Source organism: Bolinopsis microptera, chromosome 2, assembly GCF_026151205.1.
Source record: "Bolinopsis microptera isolate Bmic1 chromosome 2, MBARI_Bmic_1.0, whole genome shotgun sequence".
Classification (NCBI taxonomy): domain Eukaryota; kingdom Metazoa; phylum Ctenophora; class Tentaculata; order Lobata; family Bolinopsidae; genus Bolinopsis; species Bolinopsis microptera.
The window spans coordinates 11546138-11567028 of NC_087073.1; the positions used below are offsets into that span (position 1 = coordinate 11546138).

The window sequence follows — 20891 nt, forward strand, 5'->3', positions numbered from 1 at the left end:
TCATTTGTACTCGAACCCGAAGTTGAATGGCCCGAACCAATCAAGTTGTCAGGGCATGGATGTTTAATATTCAAATAATTACCCCTCTTGTACGTGGGAGTGGGAGTAGGGGTCATAGATTTGTATTTAATGAGATTAAAGGTTTAGAGCAGTAAAAGCAGACAGCTGTGCTCCGAGTTCCGGTTACCAGGTTACCCACCAACTCTAGCAAATGTTATACAACTCACAAACCTGCTACCTGCTCCATGTTTCAAAATTAGCCGCACGGAAGAGTGCTCAGCACGGAACTAAAGTTGAAGTTATTAGAGGGAAGCTAAGGCTCTGTTCCAACACCTGACCGAGTTTGAGTTTAAAGCTGTGACCTGAGCAGCTTATAAAACAAAGTAATGAAATTTATCCGTTTCGTGGCAACCCGTACTCGGCCTCTCTATTTCTCTCTGTTCCCTTTGACTGCATTTTCTTCTGCGTAGATTTCTTTGACTGCATCTTTAGTATCTGCAATAGCAGTATTGAGTACAGTCGTTTTATTTTTGTATTTGTTTCTGTGTCTGGTAATGATGAAAATCTTATAATTTCTTTACCCTTTGTTACTTATTTAAGTTTGTTATTGGGGCAGGTAATTTTGATTTAAATGTTAAATCTTATTCAAGTTTGCTACCAGAATTTTTCAGAATAGCCGAGAACCAGGGATCCTGAGCTTGACGAAAAGTGCGTGAAATATTTCGTATCCTTTTGTAATCGCAATAATGACGGGGGTAGATTCTCACATTAGTAACTTTGCATGTAACATACCATTTCAGCATCATACCACAAAAATTAAAAAACTTGAAACAACAATTTATAGCGAACGCTAAAAAGTTTAAGAGGCTATTAAGCAATATAGAAGGTTTAAGGTGGTATTAAAAGAGGTAGGTTTTGTTTTAAGAAAGAGCTTTTACAAATATTTTGAAGGTTCAATATTATACAAACATTCTTCCTTTGAAAGTACTCATTACAAGCTTATAACAAACTTGTTTTCAGGAGGATCTCAGTTATCAGGGCTGCTACCACAGCGCCAGCACAGTTGATGGTCTTACATCGACCATCACGGTATCCTTTTGCGCAAATTTGACCGCATGCACGTCTGATAAACGAAATATTATTTAGGATAATATCTAGCAGAGAGACTATTGTAATAGTCCCAGAGGAGGTTTCAAGGTTTTGAGTAGTTCGCATGCCAGAGGAAGGCAATTGTCATTTTAGTCAAAACATCTTTTAAGGTTTAATGTTATCGTCTAAGTTATCGTTAGAATCATCCCTGTTTTCGCAGCTGCAGGTTTACTGGATTCGTTTAGTCGGTGTCTCTGTCACTAATCTTGGTTTCTTAATGCTGATTTGGTGATAGTCTGACCCAGATCAATGGTTTACGAGCAGATCGACGGTCTCTCAACAAGTAAATATATGCCCAAAATCTTAATTTAATTTCTCAATTTCAATCGTATCTAATCATCTAATCGTCAACATGTATACTGGTATACATTGATGTTAAGTTATTAATAATGAGTCTCGTGATAATTATCTTAAAGTTAAGATCATCTTTCTTAAATAGTCCTTTTCACTAACAATCAACAACCGTTTTTCAGATAAGAAAAAGAAGAGACTAGCTATTGTATCCTTTTGTAATTCCATAATGAACCGTTAACTTAAGACAGGCTAGGTAACAGGCTAGGTAAGGTTAAAAATATATTGGTTGTAGTACAGGTACTTGTGAGAACGCAGGTAATCATCGCGAGGTTAAACTGTTAAGGTAATTATCTGATATGTTGAAAACGCATGATGATATGCATGACGGAGAATTATCGTTGCATCGCTCCACCCCATATTGGAGGTGATCATGACAGTAGTCGGGGTGGTTGTTGGTAACCTACTAACACCTCCCTCAGATCTTGGAGATTATGACAACCTCTACAAGGGGCTGGCAGACATAGTTCTTGAATGGTCTGATGCCAGTATAGAATCTTGTAAAGAAGCTGATACGTTCAGAATTGACCTTAGTCAGCAGGCTGCGTGCGTTGACGGGAATTGCAGAGTGGCCTTTATTCTTCTCTACCCTGAAGAGCTTGACTTTCAATCAGTGAGAAACACACTCAATGCTGGACAATATGCCCTTTAGATTAGGCAAACAAACATATTATGTACAATGATCAAAATACTGGCTATAAGTCTTATTTGCCGAAGCCAAAGATTCGGATCAACTCATCAACTGTTTTAAAATTAATTTCGGTTGCTTATTTCAGATCTCGTGGACTGACACGGCAAACGAACAAAAAACAACGTTGAGAAATGACTTAACAATTGAAACAGATGAACAATTCAAAATAATAATACCCGAGGAGGTTTTGCTGAAAGATCTGACCATTACCTTCGATGGATCTGTCAGTATTTGTGAAGTTATTGTTGCTGGAGAGAGTGCGGGTGAGTGTATTTCTTTTATCAGAGAATGTCGAACTCTCCATATCATGCATACTAGACTTACTATCTCGTTCACCTGAGTACTTATACTTATATTATGTACTCTGATATTTTTACTAGAATACTAAGTAATAGCTACTCTATCTCTTCTAGACAAGTACGAGTGCCCGGCTGGGAAGTTCCTCAAATCCAATCCAGTTCAGTGTGATCTCTGTTCCGAAGGTTAGTCCAGACAGTCTCACCCGTTCTCTTTATTGTTTAGTTCTCGTAAACCACTCGTGGTGGCCACTTTATCAATGACGGCTTATCTTATTTGTAATCTATAATGGATCTGATTCATTGTCATCATGAATAGTTCTGATTTCCTATTTCCGGTTGTGTTATGAAGTAATTATGTAATAAAGTATAATATGTGTAATATTTACAGGTGAATACAGTGACGTAGCAGGACTGAAGGAGTGTAAACAGTGTGCTGAGAATGAGAAGACAGAAAACACAGGGGAAGGTAATTATATCAATTAAAAACCACGTCATTATTATACATTACACTCAATACAACAGCATATTCGAGTTTGTATAAACGTTTCTCGAAACTGATGTCGATCTGTAAATCTTCTCGAATGCTTATTATATAGTTACCCATAATTACCTATTAATTGACTATTAATTACCTATTAATTACCTAATTACCCCCTCAGGTAACACAGGATGTACTCCCTGTGATTATCTACAGTACAGTGCTACTCGTAGCTCTGCTTGTAGTCCGTGTGACGGAACCTCCCAGAACAAAGCTGCTTGTTTTCTGAGCAGAGATCAAACTGATAACCGGGTCCCAGGCACTTTCGGGCACACAGATCTCAGATCCCTCGAAAGAACAGATGAGTACGCGGGGTACGATATTATGAGCGGTATATCTACTATCTCATTACAACCTGGAACCTTCCTCATCTACTCTGTAGTCCTGATTGCTAAGGAGCCAGGGGTAAGACTGATTAAGAATCTCATTCAGCTTAGCATTATAAACGCTTTTTCCTCAGATTCATTAAAAACCCAAACCTTTACTGAGTATGGCATATTCATGATAATATTGGTACAATGATTCCCTCAGGACCAAAGTATTCTAGAATCTCTGACAATAGATTCCTGTGAGAAGGACACCACATTAAGTTTCCCTGCTGGAACTGCTGTATTCACTTGCGAGAAGTCAGGACTTGCGTCTCTCTCGGTCACAACACAGTCACAAATAACACTTAAGAAAATGTTTGTGTTCGGTGTCCCGTTTAATGAGGCCTCAGCTCCTCCAGGATACAGGAACACCGGGACTCAGTTTGAGATATGTCCTCCAGGTACGAACTTTATATTCTCTCCTCCTATAAACCGCCTGGAAAGTGAACTTCATTTATTAAAACTCATCGCTGTTACTACAGCACTGTGTCATAATTTTGGCGCGTTTGATCTTTCGAGTAAAATTCCAGATTAAGCTCTTTTCTTGGTAATATTATTTTAAATCACACCTCCCCTCCCACAGGAAGCTACAGCCAAGGAGGTCAGGTGACGGAGTGCACTAAATGTCTTGATAACCAAGAACAGGCCGCAGCAGGACAGACTAGCTGCACCAACTGTAACCAGGGGTTCTACTCCAATATTGGGGACCCTACCTGCTCTAAATGTGGACCTGATTCCCCGGAGTGTAAAGGTGAGTTCCTCTCACCAGCTTAAAAAGTTAGGATTTTAGTTTCGGAAACAACAGAGTTTGTTGCTGACAAGTTATTTGCAACTACATCTGTTATCGAATAGGTCACACAATTTAAACAGTTTAAAATTACATTGCAATAATAATGATGATATGTCCCTCCCCAGACGCATGCCAGAGCGAGGAAGAGACAAATGAAATTTACGGAATTTACTCCTGGCCCTCAACCTCACCAGGAGAAACAGCCACAATTAAATGTGCTTACAATAACCACGTGAGTACACAATTCAGGGGCAGAGTTTACTATAGTTGGCTATAGTTGGCTATAGTTGGCTATAGTTGGCTATAGTTGGCTATAGTTGGCTATAGTTGGCTATAGTTGGCTATAGTTGGCTAAAGTTGGCTATAGTTGGCTAAAGTTGGCTATAGTTGGCTATAGTTGGCTATAGTTTGCTATAGTTTGCTATAGTTCGCTATAGTTCGCTATAGTTCGCTACTTACTTTTTTTGTTATATTGGTGTGCTTCATAGAATTAATTTAATTTTAAAGACGGGAATGTATTTCAGAATGCCGGCAAAGCCTTTAAGATGTGCGATTCTTCAGAGAAAACATTCGGAGAATCAGACTTCGCACAGTGTCACTCCAAAGTACACGAGAACATAAACATTATTAATAAAGAGGTAAATTTGAAACAAGAATAATCACTTATAATTGATTAGTCTTATTTTAAATGCTTATAAATAAGACCATTATGTTGTGTTATTACTCATGCAGCTTAAACTGTACATCACTATTCTCCAGCCGAGTTAACCTATCATTTCTTGACTATCACTGATGTCCAGGCTGATAAAATGGCGTCACCAGAAGATCAGAAAGCCGTGTCAGAACACATAGAAAGTGTGACTAAGAAAAGCTCTGGTATCATGAACTCAGATGACGTGAAGATGACCTCTCAGATTATTGACAAGCTTGTCGAGTACGACGAGGCCACAAAGTTGGATGAAGATGTAAGAATGAACAGTTTCCAGATAATCAGAACAAATGTTAACTTTTTTGTTAAGTTACAACTTATACCACGAAGTTGGCCAGCTTTGTAACCCAGTTATTTGTTTAGGTGAGAAACAACATCGTGAAGACAGTGGAAGGAGTTCTCGACTCTACCAGCGCCTATGAGATAGCTAAAGGAGACGTTGCCTCCAGGTTAGACTGAATATTCGATCGGAGCTGCAAAATTCTTTTCTTTAATTGTCACATTTTCATGTCGCACATTTGCCGATTACTGTGTTACTCATTCATCGCTTTCAGTATGAGGAACTCTGTAGAAAAGTTATCAAATAAGATCTCCAAAGACTCTAAGGATACTGAAGACAACTCGCCGATCTATGTGAAGGAGCGGAAGATGGGAGTTATCGTCTCCAAGACAATAGGAGACGACACTTCCTTCACCGTATCAGGAGATAAGAGTAACTACACTAACACTGACCTGGCTACTGACAAGAACAGTCCCGTCTTGTTCACGGTGAGTTGTGTCTTATCAGTAGCAAATAGTGCTTTTGTAGGTAGCCTTGCCCCTTACAAGGAAATAACCATAAACTATTCATGGTTTTCCGCCCTCATTATCTTGGTTAAGTTTTGTAATCAAATAAGAAACTGTTCATAATTCCTACTCGCACACAGTTGAATGACCAACCTTCTTTTAGCCATAGAAATGCTTATGGGAATGATTTGTCAGTAATTGCCATTACCAAAGCGCGACTGAAATCAGTACTCCCTAAGCCAAACAAGAACCAGTCTCCGGTATTCCAGGTGAACAGCCCTCTAACAACTGCATTTCTAATAGCCCTCTAACAGCCATTTTTGGGGGACAAAAACCTTACTGAACGGCTCTCTAAGAGCCGGCTAATTGCAATTTTAATCGTATTTCTAACAGCCCTCGAACAGCATTTTTTATTTTTGAAGAAAATTCTAACAGCCCTCTAACAGTCCTCTAACAGCCCTCTAACAGCCCTCTAACAGCCCTCTAACAGCCCTCTAACAGCCCTCTAACAGTCCTCTAACAGTCCTCTAACAGCCCTCTAACAGCCCTCTAACAGCCCTCTAACAGCCCTCTAACAGCCCTCTAACAGCCCTCTAACAGCCCTCTAACAGCCCTCTAACAGCCCTCTAACAGCCCTCTAACAGCCCTCTAACAGCCCTCTAACAGCCCTCGGCTAATAGCAATTTTAATCGTATTTCTAACAGCCCTCGAACAGCATTTTTTATTTTTGAAGAAAATTCTAACAGCCCTCTAACAGCCCTCTAACAGCCCTCTAACAGCCCTCTAACAGCCCTCTAATAGCCCTCTAACAGCCCTCTAACTGCCCTTGAATTTCTTCTTTTAGCCATAAGTAATGTTTATGGGAATGTATTGCCAGTAGTTATATTATAAATATTAACCCAAAATGTAATTGCCATTGTCAAAGCAGGACTGAAATCATTACTCCTTTAAAACTAAAGGGAGTGATGATTTCAATGAACCAGCCCCTGTATTCCAGGTTAAAGTTCCAGCGAATGAGAATAAGAGTCCAGTAACGGCTATACTATACGACACCCCCAAATTTTATCCTGACAAAATAACTGTCGAGGACTTCTCATCCGCACTTGCTGCACAGTTCACCAGCCCCAACCGTTCTAAGAAGGTATTCTGCCTTTACTTTTCTCCGTGTATTGTTTTATATTTGTAGATAGTATAAATATATTAGTATAAATACTAATATTACTAATATTCAAGTAATGTTGCATAATATAAAAATGTTGCATAATATAAAATTTTTAATGACCATTCTTATATTACTACGAAGTATGAAGACAGCTGTTCTTCTTGCAGGCTCCAAGTAGAGTAGTTTCCATGGTAACCGAGATAAAGTACGCGGAAAGCACAGGAAGTGTTCAATTTGAGGATGGCAAGGAGATTGAGATGAAATACAGTGTCAAGGTAACTTTACTGAACTTCTATCATGTTATAATTCGAAATCAAAGTTTAAATTTCAATAATCGATATACATTCTGAGACATTGAGCCCTTCTTTTGCAACAAATTACTGTCAATTAAATTAGTTTTTCTGAGAATTTCAAGTGATCAACCAATTGCCAATTACAGGAAGAGAAGCCTCGAACACACTATAAGATGCACTTAAAGTCCAGCTACGATTGTGTTTTCTACGACACAAAAACAGAATCCTGGATATCAGGCGAGGAGTCAGGTAATTTGCTTCTAACTTTAGGGTTTTGTGAAAATCAATATTGGTCAAGTGATAGTCTCAGTAACTTAGCTAGTACACCGCAGAGCCGTATCTGATGTGTTAATACTTCAGGCTGTGTCACGAAGGAGGAGATTGGGAGCAACGGAGAGAAGCTGGTATCTTGCCAATGCTCTCACATGACTAGCTTTGCTGTTCTCATGGTTTGTTGCGACAGATTTACACTTTCAGCACTACAAGCACTTACAGCTGCTTATACGATGTTTTATAGCTTATAAATTATACTTTTAAATCGGTCTACCTAATAACTTTGCCTAAACTACAATAAGTAGAGACTACTTCTTCTCACCGTCCAATAACTGTTTCCAATGCTCTTCGATCAGTCTTATCTGTAGACTAGCTAGCAGTCTTATCTGTAGACTAGCTATTAGTCTTATCTGTGGACTAGCTAATAGTCTTATCTGTAGACTAGCTAGTAGTCTTATCTGTAGACTATCTAGTAGTCTTATCTGTAGACTAGCTAGTAGTCTTATCTGTAGACTAGCTAGTAGTCTTATCTGTAGACTATCTAGTAGCATGGAAATAATCAAGATACATGAGAAGAGGAAGAGTATAACAGCTTACAATTTCAGTCGTTTGACAGTGACTACGACCCACTGGAAGAGACGGTGACTTCCATACTCCTGGGAATCAGTTTGGGATGTCTCTTCTTTACAATCATAGCTTACCTTCCAGCCAAGTATGCAGTTTAGTTTTTACGGATAATATGTTTAAAAAATAGTATGATCTGTGGGTTCAAAAATTCTAAAAAATTTTAATTTTGATTCAAGGTATCTATGAGATATTATTTAACAATTAACCGCACAGTATAGCAAGCCCTCCATTTGCAGGGATATGTTACGGACCCGGTCAGTTCGGATAAACCTGCTGCTAGTCACATCTCTCATGTTCTCCATCATTATCTTCTACTTTATGGAGCTGGTCGTCACTACTGATATAAAGGAGGACAATGCCCGCTCTGAGACTGATACCGCTGCCTTCCCTTGTGTTATCGTGAGTTTCTCTTTCTGTTCCTCTTTCTGTTTCTGTTTCAGTTGTACCTGTACAAACTTGTACAGGTACAACTGAAACACTAAGGTACTCTAAACGTACTGATAATGTTTGACAAATCTCTGAACGTCCCTCCCTCCTCAGGTTGCATTCCTGATGAACTACTTCTGGCTGTGTCAGATGGCGTGGATGGTTTGCGAGGCTCTGGTCATGTACAGAGCCCTCGTCAGCGCCGTCATGGATTCCCATATTCACAGATACATGCTGAAATTCAATCTGGCTTGTTGGGGTGAGTAGTTTTTAATTTATTTAGTTGTTTTCACTCGTTTATCACCCTTTTATTGTTGTCACAGAACGAATGTAACATTCGTTTATCCTGTAAAATTGCAGATACAGTCAGCTTTTAGAACGTCACAACTAGATATCCAACTCTTAACTACTTCGTGATCATTCTTCACTACTTGTAAGATATACTGATATATATTATATACCCAAAAGATTCCTGGAATTAAATGCTAAGTTGGGTACGACTAATCGCGTGGTGCTCAACACCGTGCGTAGTGCTTGCTTTGAACGGTATAAATCTTCAATCTCCATAAGTACTTTTAAGGCTTAAGTGCCGAAAGTTGAGTCGTGGTGTAAATACTGCAATAGTGTCATTTTAGGACTCTTTTAGCCGTGATATGATACTTTGGTGAAATTAAGTTGAGCTTTTTTATTTTAGCTGCTGTTGTTAGTTGGACCGAGTAAATTAATTTATTCTCACAGTTCTGTGATAAAATTGTACTTTAATCATGCGTTATCATAACAAGAGCCTGATTCCAAGCAATATCTAGCTATGTTATCCCTTAAACACTCCCCTTCAGCACAAACTCAGCTGAATCTATTCTTGTACGTTTACGTAGACACTAGACAATCGTCATTTCAAAGAGATGGTTCTACTGCAATATCATTCGGGGATTAAACGATTTAGCTTTGTAGTTATCTTGACAATTCAGGCGGTGACCCTTGAATGCTCGTTCTGGTGATCAACAGCAATATCGTACACCTCCACTGGAGGTCACACAATATTTCTGTTAATCACCGAATATTTGGTGCCCGTTGTCATCTGTCTTTGAAACTATTCACTGTCCACGACAGCATGGCTTGTTAATGATATTGATGTTAGAGTGTAGTGATAACGGTTTATCACGTACTACAAATATAATATTCATCACAGCTGACTTTTAGAAACAGGAGCTCCTCATTTTCTCCACTTTTAGAAACAGGAGCTCCTCATCTTCTCCACTTTTAGAATCAGGAGCTCCTCACCTTCTCCACTTTTAGAATCAGGAGCTCCTCATCTTATTCACTTTTAGAAACAGGAGCTCCTCATCTTCTCCACTTTTAGAAACAGGAGCTCCTCGTCTTCTCCACTTTTAGAAACAGGAGCTCCTCATCTTCTCCACTTTAAGAAACCGGAGCTCCTCATCTTCTCCACTTTTAGAATCAGGAGCTCCTCATCTTCTCCACTTTTAGAATCAGGAGCTCCTCATCTTCTCCACTTTTAGAAACAGGAGCTCCTCATCTTCTCCACTTTTAGAAACAGGAGCTATGTTAAGATGCTACACGATAGGATTACTTTCCTCGTTCTTTTTATCATCTTGGTTATTTTTCTGCTGTCCTATACTGTCTCAAAGGTAAACTTCTTCGTTTATGTGGAAACACAATTTGTTATAGCACTCCTAGAAATTGATATAGGTTGGGCAATGGAGAGAGTGATAGGAAGGTCAAGTTAGACATTGGAATGTTCTCTCTTCAGTCTTCGCTTGCTCCACAATCTTAACCTACTATCGTTTCAGGGATACCTCTGATATTCCCCATCATTGGCATTATCTGGGGACAGACTGACTTCGCCAACCCTAGAACGTGAGTAACGCGAGTGATTATATTCTTAAAACTCGTAATTATTACCTTCTTAGAATCTTAAGTATTTTTCAGATTTTAGATGATGTCGGTTGGTCATAAAACCAATTTATAGATTATCGATTAGGGGTCTTTCTTCATGCGACCATCTACAAATGAGTTTTGCTAAACGAATATGTTTAGTTACGTAAAAAAACGTCTGGTATTTTCTAAATCTGGATTTCAATTTATAACGTAACGTTTCCCTCCGCAGATGCTTCATCCGTCAGAAATATGGGCTGGTGACGTTCTACGGTCCTGTCATCTTCTGTATCCTCTTCAACATCTTCATCTTCGTCAGGATAGCCTGGTCCATATTCAGAAAACAAAGCATGGAAACCGGCAAGAAACCCGTCAGTGACCTCGAGAGGAAGAAGGTAGGCATTTAGAGTGTTTTTAGAGTGTTCTCTTTTCCCATTTTATAGAGACATATTGCACTTTGTGCAACGATTATTATACTGATTAAATTATTGAACTGATCTCTAAGCCTCTAAGATCTCACTCTTTGATGCCAATTTTAAAATAATCCCAAGCTATTTATTTAATTATCCCACTTTTAAAGACCCATTTACCCACAGAAGCAGTTCAAGTTTGCTATCACTGTAATGACCCTGCTGGGAGTTGCATGGATATTTGGCTTCTTCCTCATCATCAAGGGAGATAACACCATCTGGCTCAGATGGCTCTTCATCGTATTCAATTCTACCCAGGTACTTTCACTTTCACGTTCGTTTTCAGTTTCTCTTTTCATCGAATAACTTGAAGATGCAATAACCTGTCTACTCAGGGTATATTCATCTTCATTCTGTACGTTGTGATGAATGATAACCTAAAGAAAGTGTGGAGTAAACTGCTGAACATCGCCGACTCAGACAAACCGTCGCACTCCAGTGTCCCTTATTCTAGATCTAAAGGTAAGACTTGTCACGTGGTGTGACGTCACAACTCTTGTTTTGTGATGTCACGTGGTGTGACGTCACAACTCTTGTTTTGTGATTTCACGTGGTGTGACGTCACAACTCTTGTTTTGTGATGTCACGTGGTGTGACGTCACAACTCTTGTTTTGTGATGTCACGTGGTGTGACGTCACAACTCTTGTTTTGTGATGTCACGTGGTGTGACGTCATAACTTTCATGTTGTGACGTCACATCTCATTATGTGACCTCACGGGGATTACGGTACTTTCTGCTGATAGAGACTAGTTTCAGAAACTAGTAGTTTCTTGACTTTCTTGTATGCATTTATGCTTAATCCACAAATACATGGGTTGCTTACTTAAAGTTAATGATTTAGAAGCAAGCTTGTATAATGTAGAACTCAAAATATGGACTGCAAACTTTATCAGTATAAGCACTGCATGAATATAGCCCATAATTCCACCTTATCTAAACTAGGGCATGCATACATGGACATGAATAAAGCAGATATCTGTAGTGGCTCAGATATCAATATTAGTAAGTTGCATGGCCAATAACTGCAAACGAAGATCAGGCTTCATTCCATAACTTTAAATACTCAGGACATCAATTTTAACTTGATTGAAAATCTAGAGGACAATTATTTTAATTTCTTCTAAGTTTTTTCCTAATTTTTAAATCTCTGAAGATAGATCAGAAATTGTAGCTGCGAAAGGGCGACATGAGCCTCTAAAGCACGAATCCACTCGTGAAATAGAGCTATCCTGTAACTATGATTTCTTGAGCTCTTTTAACATGATGAGCATGAAAGTGATGTGCATGAAAATCAATACAATATTTGCCGAAGCTGAATAGCTGAATAACCATTGTTTACGCACGTAAAGCTGCATGGGTTACTTCCATCACACTTCACGTACCTCTAGTAGTTGAGATTGGATTGGTTGGTGTTTTGTAAGTATTCATTTGCCGAATGTTTCTAAAGCAGCTTCGCAGCACCAACCTCCCAATGTCTCAATGTCTCAATATCTCATTGTCTCAATGTTTCAATGTCTTATTCATGCCTCAATGTCTCAATGTATCAATGTCTCAATGTCCCAATGTCCCAATGTCTCAATGTCTCACTGTCTCACTGTCTGAATGTATCAATGTCTCCTTGTCTCAATGTCTCATTGTCTCATTGTCTCAATGTCTCATTGCATCAATGTCTCAATGTATCAATGTCTCAATGTCTCAATGTCTCAATGTCCCAATGTCCCAATGTCCCAATGTCGAAATGTCTCAATGTCTCCTTGTCTCAATGTCTCAATGTCTCATTGTCTCAATGTCTCAATGTCTCAATGTCTCAATGTCTCAATGTCTCAATGCCTCATTGTCTCATTGTCTCAATGTCTCAATGTATCAATGTCGCAATGTCTCAATGTCTCAATATCTCTAAGTCTCATTGTCTCAATATCTTAATGTCTCAATGTCTCAATATCTTAATGTCTCAATGTCTCAATGTCTCACTGTTAGAAACTGTCAAGAATCTCTCTTAAAGCAGCATCACTCACCTTTACACATCACAATAGAACGTGATACCCTGTTCTTACGACTGTACATTTCTGCGGAAGTCTGCTACGACGATTATAAATATCTCCCGAAGATTGAAACATTTCCAGATTTAACAGCTCTCTTCCCCCACTAACCGGTTGCATATATTATAACAATTAACAGGTACGGTCCTGACCACTCTGACTACTGCCACTGAGCTCTGTAACGAGACTGAAGCGTGAGATAAAGTGTGATTCTGACTATGAGTGAGCGAGAGGTCTGTGTGATCAGTTTGTGTGTGATAGCGTCAAGTGTGATTGAACGTTAAATTAATGTATTGATGTGAGAATTTGTGTGATTGAATAACTTATTAGGATAATTAAATGCACAAGGTGCAGGTGTGTGGTCTAATTAAACTAAACGTTTTAAGTGTGACATTGCCGAATGCTGTGAATAGGATGACTTTCGTACACTCTTTCTATTTGTTCACGATTCATTCCCAGCATCCACTAATCTCCTCATTATCCACTACACTAATCTCCTTATTATCTATCTTCTCGACAACACCTCACTAGAATGGCACTAGAGACCATCGTGGTGGGCTATACGGGTTATACTACACAGTACAAATTTTAATGTCAGAACATCTGCTCCTTCCTCAATCCTCCCCCGCAATAATGACCCTCCAGTGTCCTCTCTTCCAATAGAATAAATCAAAACCAGTCACGTGGCCCCTGACAACCAGTCCCTAGGCCCCTGACAACCAGTCCCGTGACCCCTGTCAGGAGCTAGTTTGACCGAGCAGCCACCTGGACCCAGTTAATGACCCGTTAAAGGACCCCACCGCTCTAATTTTTGTACTATCGGAGTGTGATACTACTGGTCTCTGGGCGGTCATTAGAGGGGACGTCAAGACTAGGAGTTACTGTTTCCGAACAGATCATGAGGGACCATGCGGCAAAGAATTAGTCAAGAGCGGCAAAATGCTGAGTTAGGAACGGAAAATTAAGGTAATTGCTGAATTTTTATGTGCTCGAGGAACAGTTCGCACGGCACACACCTGTGACCTTTACAACTTTTCTAATGGTATTACTGCTGCTGGTCAAGGATTCCATATATTCAGCCATCAGACATCACGTGGAAGAATACTTAGTAAGAGATGAAAAAACTGAGTTTATATATATGTTTTATGTATTATAAGTCCTGAATCAGAATAATGATTTGTATCAACATGAAAATTAATCATGTGAGTGACAGTGCACCTGCCACTTTAACTACAGCTGGCATATAAATCTCATATCACTAATCAAGTGTTTTTTTGTAATAAGCTGACGCATGGCTTGATGTTGAATCAATGGCGTCAATGAGTTCAAAATTCAAATCTGTGTCACCTGTCACACCCTAATCCGAGTCTAATCATTTTTAATCAAAATTCCAGAAATTGAGGATACTAAACCAGACCTTACCATCATTTCAATAACCACCATCATATTCAAACCCTAGCAGTTATAGTGAGAGTGAAATATCACTCAAAACATCGTCATCTCACACTCAACTTCCAACCTACTTCCAGGAGCTGGTACAAAACAGACATTCGCTGCGACCAAGAGTGAAATGGACCCTCTATCCACAGCCACCACCATCTCTACCCGCTCTAAGACCAGTAACGTTACCATGGTTTCAGAGGTGGACAGGTCGAGATCTGCTTCACCTCGCTCCACTCTGATGACAACCTCTCTGGTGTCTCCGGAGAGAAACGTCTACAAGAACAGCCCGGGAGGCGTGCACATCTACGATAATGTGGCCTCAATTATCGGCAGCTCGTTGGACAAACATACCTCAGCTCTCAACACCAATGCTAGCTCTAACTTTACTAACTTTGATCAGAACTCAAGTAAAATTGTTAATGTTAAGCATCGCAGAGCCTGATGGTTCTTTAATTAACAATTTATTGTGTTAATTATTAAATTCTACTATCTACACATTTTCAGATTTGTAATTTTCCATATGTAGTGCTTCAACTAGATTTTTATCGGTCTACCTAATCTCTATAGATTGTTAAGCTTGTAGAGATTAAATATATAGAATATAGATAGTAGTACCGATTGAATAAGTAAAATATTTCAATTTGATGTAGTCTAATATCGATTTAAATATCTCAAACATGTATTGATAATACTTGATTACAAAAGGGTTTGACTTAGCGATGTGGCCCGTTTAGCGTTTATTTAATCATCCATCAAATATCGACAACGCTACCTAAATTTATTTGTTTATCAATTGATGATTTAACTATATAGTGACGTAGCCAGCAATGAATTCTTAATATTTGATTGCCGAGTTAATGTTATACTTCATGCTTGGAGACAAAATTGCCAACGGTGAAGTTATTTTGTTACCTTTCAAATTCATAATGACGTCCTGTTTTAGAAAAATCTCGTTTTCTTTAGTATCTTTTAAATTTAGCTCACCATATATATGTCTAAACCTGAAGCAAATAAATATAAATTCGTTCATCTATCCTCTCCTATAACAGTCCTACTATTACTCTTAAGGTTTTGTCATCCTTCAAGTAGTGGTGGACGAAAGTTCTAATCTTAACAGTCCACTCTCCAGGTTTCATTTGTTATTTTTAATCGACGAGCTAAAAAAGATAACCTGCGATAAATTAGAAGCATCTTGGCGGATTCGTACAATTCAGTTGCCGCACAAATATCTGATAATGATATTCATCTCAACAGAGGGTCAAATACAGATAAGAAAAATAAACAAAAGATAAACGTCAGCTGCTCCTGTTACACTTACATGATTGGATTTGGTAGGATCGGTGTCACTTGATAATGATATAACGCATCAATTGCCATTGGTCGCTGATCAGGGACAGACCACATTTTGACCCGTTCCTAATATAATTTAGTGTTATTGATTGTATCGTGTTGGATGAAAATGCCAGATTCGTGGTTCAATATTCCTATTTTTGAAACACTGAATAACAAATGAGACACAATTTTAGAATTTTACGAATATAGAATAGAATTTCAAAATAAAAATACATTTTTTTCTTCCTTTTTCCCAGAAAGGTTTTACCAGGGAGGACCGAGGATAGCAAGTTGATTAAAGGTATGTCGTCAAAAGTTCATGTCTTGAAAAACACGAACATACTCGGCTGGATCGAAGGAGTCTGGCTCGTAGTGCGTATCTATCGGTGTTGCAGTATCTGAGGTGTTGCAAGCGTTCATGTAACTTGTCCAGCGTACTTTGAAATCGTAGCTAGGTCGACTGTCAGGATTGTAGATCAGGAAGTAGAAGCTATTCCATGTTACTTTAGCTGGTAGAGAGATGATGTAACCTTCGTTATCTTCATAATTATAGTCATTGGAGCGATCGAAGAAGAGTTCAAGAATTTGAGGCTCGACAGCTTCTAGTGCCAGTGGCCATCTGCACGCCCTCATGTCAATTTGTACATATCGAAAGTAGTAGATCTCTTCGGAGCTCTGGTTGTATGGATTCCAAACGGAATCGGAGCCTGGACTTCCTAAAAAGGTTCCAACGCAAAACTTGTCGCAACCTCTGTAGGTGATTCTTGGAGGGTCATTTCCGTAGTGGTCGTTTTTGTTTAGCTGGATTACCATTGGATCTTTGGGTAGAAACTTTGCCTCATTGTTCACTTCTACATCATTTTGACTTCGAGCGTCAGCCACTGAAATAATCAGTGCTGTGAGCACGAATACCAAACTCATCCTGAAGATGATTTACAGTTAGGAAAATATTTAAGAATTTAAACGGACTGGAAAAGCGAACCCCAAAATGAACTTCTTGGTGCTCCGATAAGACTTATTAGATAATTAATCCGTAATGTGGTACCTGCTCTGATCTCATTGTCTACTGTTTAGTGATTCAGATAATTTGGAGGCACCTGGACCCAACGTTTTGGAGTAAGAAAGAACTAAGCCAACCCTCCCTGGCATATTGAATTTCATCATTCTAGAGGCAAGGTAGAACCGAAAGTCTGGATGCGATCCTGTGTCTGATCACAAACACCAAAATCACGAGTCATTACTGATCAATTCATGCATATGACAAAGCCGTGGAGATTTTAGAGATTTTAACTTGCTACAATGGAATTTTCAAGTTTGATAAATCGATTTCTGACACTGTCGAGAATTGGAATTTAACGAGAAGAGAAGAGCCTCAACTATTGCCATTTGAATGTATTGAGCTAACGAATAAGAAAGGGCATGAGTTACAAGTTGAGAAGAAAGAAGCCGCAACTTGTCACTCGAGATAGTGGTACACACTACACAACTGAGAAACTTGGAAAGAAATGGCGCGCCGCATTCTTGTACACTCTGACCCTTTGAAGTATGTGCTCAATGACAATTATACCATATTTGGGGAAGACACGACGCCATGACTCCACTCACTATACTGTATACTCAGTGCAATATCATTTGTCGCAAATCAGAATAATCAGAAACTATTTGGAAAACCCAAAAACTGTCTATTGTATACTCAGTGTTAGATTTGGTATGTGTACGCTGCTACGAACAGGTAATACTGCGTTTTCTGGCAGACTACAAGGACCAGTAAATATCAGTTGTTGTGGTTCTCCAATCTCCAGTTATATGATCAAGTCTGAAGTCATCAGCAGAACGCAGGTATGACACTTTGATATATTATATATCCACTAAACCATAAAATAACCAATTATTTAAATATATCAGGGGCAATTTCGCGTACAATTACAAACCCTGATATCATATTCAGGAGATATATTAGACTGAAGACATGGAGCAGTTTTCAAGAGACAAGAAACCTAACCAATCCGTTGTCAACGAAGTCCACTGCTGTTTAGGTTAGTAACTAGATTAGTCCTATAACAGATGCATCTTCTTAAAAATTATGTGATCTAGATCATTAATGGATAATATGTATTGTTTCGTGAAGGCGGTGTGCGTTAAAGCGCCACCTAGCTCTATTAACCTTGTATTCCCTGCGTTCTTTGTATTCCTTCTATTCCTAATGGTTTTCTTTGTATTCCTTGTTTTCCTTGAAAACCATGTTGAATATCGGTCGTTAAATACTAGTAAATCATTAATGAACCCCCAATGTATTTAATTATAATGAAGTTGTTTAACTTATTGATATTCAAGAAGGATTTCTCGTAGTGTTGGGGATCTTTATATCGATGTTTGGTCGAAGGTAGATGGCTGATGGACAGCTAGGACTTTGCTCCTTGTGGGTTACTCAAGCATTCTGTCCTTCTACAATCTACATTCTACAAAGTGAATTGATGTAGGATACAACGAGAGATAAAGTCTTGGGTTAGAAAGAGGTCGGTAGATAAGGTCGAGCATATTATGAAGGATGCTAACTCGGGGGTAACTATAATTTAGGCATTATGTCTCAGTCTGATGAACTTAAGTTTCCTCGTCCTCAGGGAGTGGAGGCCTTCAGAAGATTAATGGCTGAAGTTGCTAGACCAATCGGGAAGATCAAAGCTTTGTGAGATTTGGGTATGATTGGAATTCTCTGCTTTTTGTTCATTGTTAATAGGAGTACTGTAGATGGTTTAAGTTCCATTTAAATGTTCGTGTATAGTAGTCGCTGTGGTAATTTTACATAAGCCCACTTATAACTGTATAAGTTCTAATAATTCTCCCAACCTCTCTTTGGGCGGTGCTCTCATGAAGTCCCTACTCCCTATTTTCATCGTCGGAGGTGTCTTGAGCCTAGATACCGGGCCTCCATATCGGTCCGTTTAAGATTTATATCTATCTCAGAAGTGATTATGATAATGCTCATCTTCTTTTTATCGTTCCAATTTTAATGCAAACGCTACCGAATTAGTACGAGTGTATTTGTTAGTAAATGATTCGTTATCTTCAAGTAAAATAGTATACGAAACAAAGACATAAACCCTTCTGGCGCCTACTGAAACAATATATTAACTTAATCTATTGTTTCAGTAGTCGTATAATATTAAGCAATACATTATGAAGCAATATGTCGAGAAATATTTTATAGTTATTACTTAGTTATTTTTTATTGCTGCGATGCCAGATTTACACAAATTTAGTGATTATTGATGTTTAGGTACATGTTTTCTTATAGTTTGCCCCGTGCGTTCATACAGAGTGAGTCACCCTGGGTGACTCAGAAATCTGTACCCACACGCACCCCCAATTTCAGTTAATCACAATGGCTGTGAACATACTCACTGTATTATCGTTTGTTTTAAAGAGATTCTTCCACGGAAAAAGTTGAACTCTGAAATCTAACTTACCGTTTGCAACCAAGTGTTTGACTATTGTTATGAATGGACATATTTGGAAATTACAGTTACAAGGGAAAAACAAATCGATGAGTTTTTAAATTATTAAACTCGATAATAATAGAAGCTTTAAAATGTTAACGAAGTCATAAATTCAATAGGACATTCAATAAACCAATAAATAAACATGCGAAGAGTTAAACCTTGAACCATGATATCAATAGAAACATTTAGTCACAAGATTCCTAGGTTGTTACAAATTACGTTTAGAAATTGATACTTCCGTTGCACTGTGCATAGTAAAATTCCTTAATATGTTCATATGAAGTTCCAGATGTGATAACAGGAAAATCAGTAAAAACAGTAACTCCCTCCTGCAACCAAGGCGCTGTATTAATTGTACAACAGACAAGCTTGATGCTGAGTGGTGTGTATGCTTTTATGTTGAATGTTTGGGCGATCGTTTATTAGCCACACAGAATATGTTGAATGGTTATAATTCAGTACCAAACATCTAAATCATCTTAACCTTGTCTCTCCATCCTCCTACTCATTTCACTCCCTCTTCCTACCCTTACCTTCCACACTCGGTAACGAGAAGCATAAAATAAGATCGAAGTGTTTTGAAAGTAGAAAGAAACTCATTACCCAACAACAGAGTCTAATCTCATTTAGAAACCATCCTACTGTGAAGTTTCCTAATTGAATATGACGGCTTCTTTTGAATTTGACGGGTTCTTTTGAATTTGAAGTTGTGTTTGGTCATTTTCCTAATTCCAGCGCAATTTCAATGGTTGCAACAAAGATATTGTAAAATTCAATTTGAAGAAATCTCGCCGGTAAAGAGTTTTGGCGGGTTCTTTAAGCATGTGCAAATTGAAAAGTGCCCAACATAATCTCATGTTACCTTTATGGAATCAGCCTTGGTTGTACATCGATAATTGTGGTGTCATCATTAAAATTTCTCATTTAATATAGCAATGAACTTTTTGTTTTGTTTCCATGTTAGCTTTGACTCCGGTATTTGACAAATTCCGCTGATATCACATATACAGCTGATATATTAACCAGATTAAAGTTAGAATTTCTTCGTTTGGCCACCAAGAACAGTCGAATGTTTCTATTTGTGATTATTGGCTGATTATGATTGATGATTAACGTTCAAAGAGATGCTGTAATTTAACATTTTTTTCGTTCTCTATTCGTTGAAAATACCGGATTCATGTTTAAATGTCCGATTGCTTTACGGAAAAGTTACTAGATTTCCTCATATTTAGTTCAGGCATTCATTCAATGACTATAAGTATAACTTTTCTGGCCATCTTGCAATTCAACTAGGGTTTTTATTCTTGCCAATATTTGCTTTGCATTTCATTGCCTCGTCAACTAAGTACTATAGTCAGTAACTTTTATAAATAATAATTGTATAATATTAATACTGCCCGCAGAAACCAATTTAAACAGTAGTATGCATGTCCAAAGTCCATTGAGCTGGATTGAGAAGCAATCCCAGCCGTGAGGAGTGACAGAAATCTTATCAATGGCAATTTCAATTTAATAATATTACACACGAGATCTGTTGAGGACTTGATAAATTTGATATAGCGATCAAGTAAAATGTTGAAAGCAGGGAGCTCGTTTTTTAAATATCTCAGATTGCATGCATGCATGGAGCTTCTTACCGCCATGACGCATCGGTTCATTACTATCTGTCTTTTTCATTGAACGTCAATTAATCTTGGTCGGATGATGCCGTTACTATTAAAGCTTGTTAATGTTCGATTGTCTACTT

General features: G+C 38.4%; 1 protein-coding gene across 2 annotated transcripts; it reads left to right on the plus strand.

Annotated features, from left to right (window-relative positions):
* Positions 1–665: 665 nt before the first annotated feature.
* Positions 666–15255, plus strand: LOC134826576 (adhesion G-protein coupled receptor G7-like). Of its 2 annotated transcripts, XM_063838999.1 has the most exons (26): positions 666–708; positions 1021–1432; positions 1623–2113; positions 2277–2454; positions 2605–2673; positions 2879–2956; positions 3150–3433; positions 3560–3797; positions 3980–4147; positions 4312–4418; positions 4711–4824; positions 4987–5151; positions 5259–5344; positions 5450–5663; positions 6679–6822; positions 7011–7118; positions 7283–7385; positions 7497–7585; positions 8015–8121; positions 8273–8435; positions 8577–8721; positions 10274–10340; positions 10591–10753; positions 10955–11086; positions 11164–11290; positions 14399–15255. In XM_063838999.1, exons 3-26 carry the CDS (start codon positions 1874–1876, stop codon positions 14752–14754), a joined length of 3645 nt encoding a protein of 1214 aa, XP_063695069.1. In that variant the 5' UTR covers positions 666–708; positions 1021–1432; positions 1623–1873; the 3' UTR covers positions 14755–15255. The 2 variants fall into 2 exon arrangements, with proteins under 2 accessions (XP_063695069.1, XP_063695070.1); XM_063839000.1 differs by lacking the exons at positions 666–708; positions 1021–1432 and adding an exon at positions 11984–12061 and having other exon boundaries at positions 1790–2113; positions 14399–14490.
* The last annotated feature ends 5636 nt before the right edge of the window (positions 15256–20891 follow it).

Excerpts from the sequence above, each read along its gene's own strand:
- LOC134826576 (XM_063838999.1), top strand. The coding sequence starts at position 1,874 with ATGACAGTAGTCGGGGTGGTTGTTGGTAACCTACTAACACCTCCCTCA. Across the intron at positions 7,586-8,014 it reads CTAGCTTTGCTGTTCTCATG|TCGTTTGACAGTGACTACGA; the intron begins GTTTGTTGCGAC and ends TTACAATTTCAG. Across the intron at positions 8,722-10,273 it reads ATTCAATCTGGCTTGTTGGG|GGATACCTCTGATATTCCCC; the intron begins GTGAGTAGTTTT and ends CTATCGTTTCAG.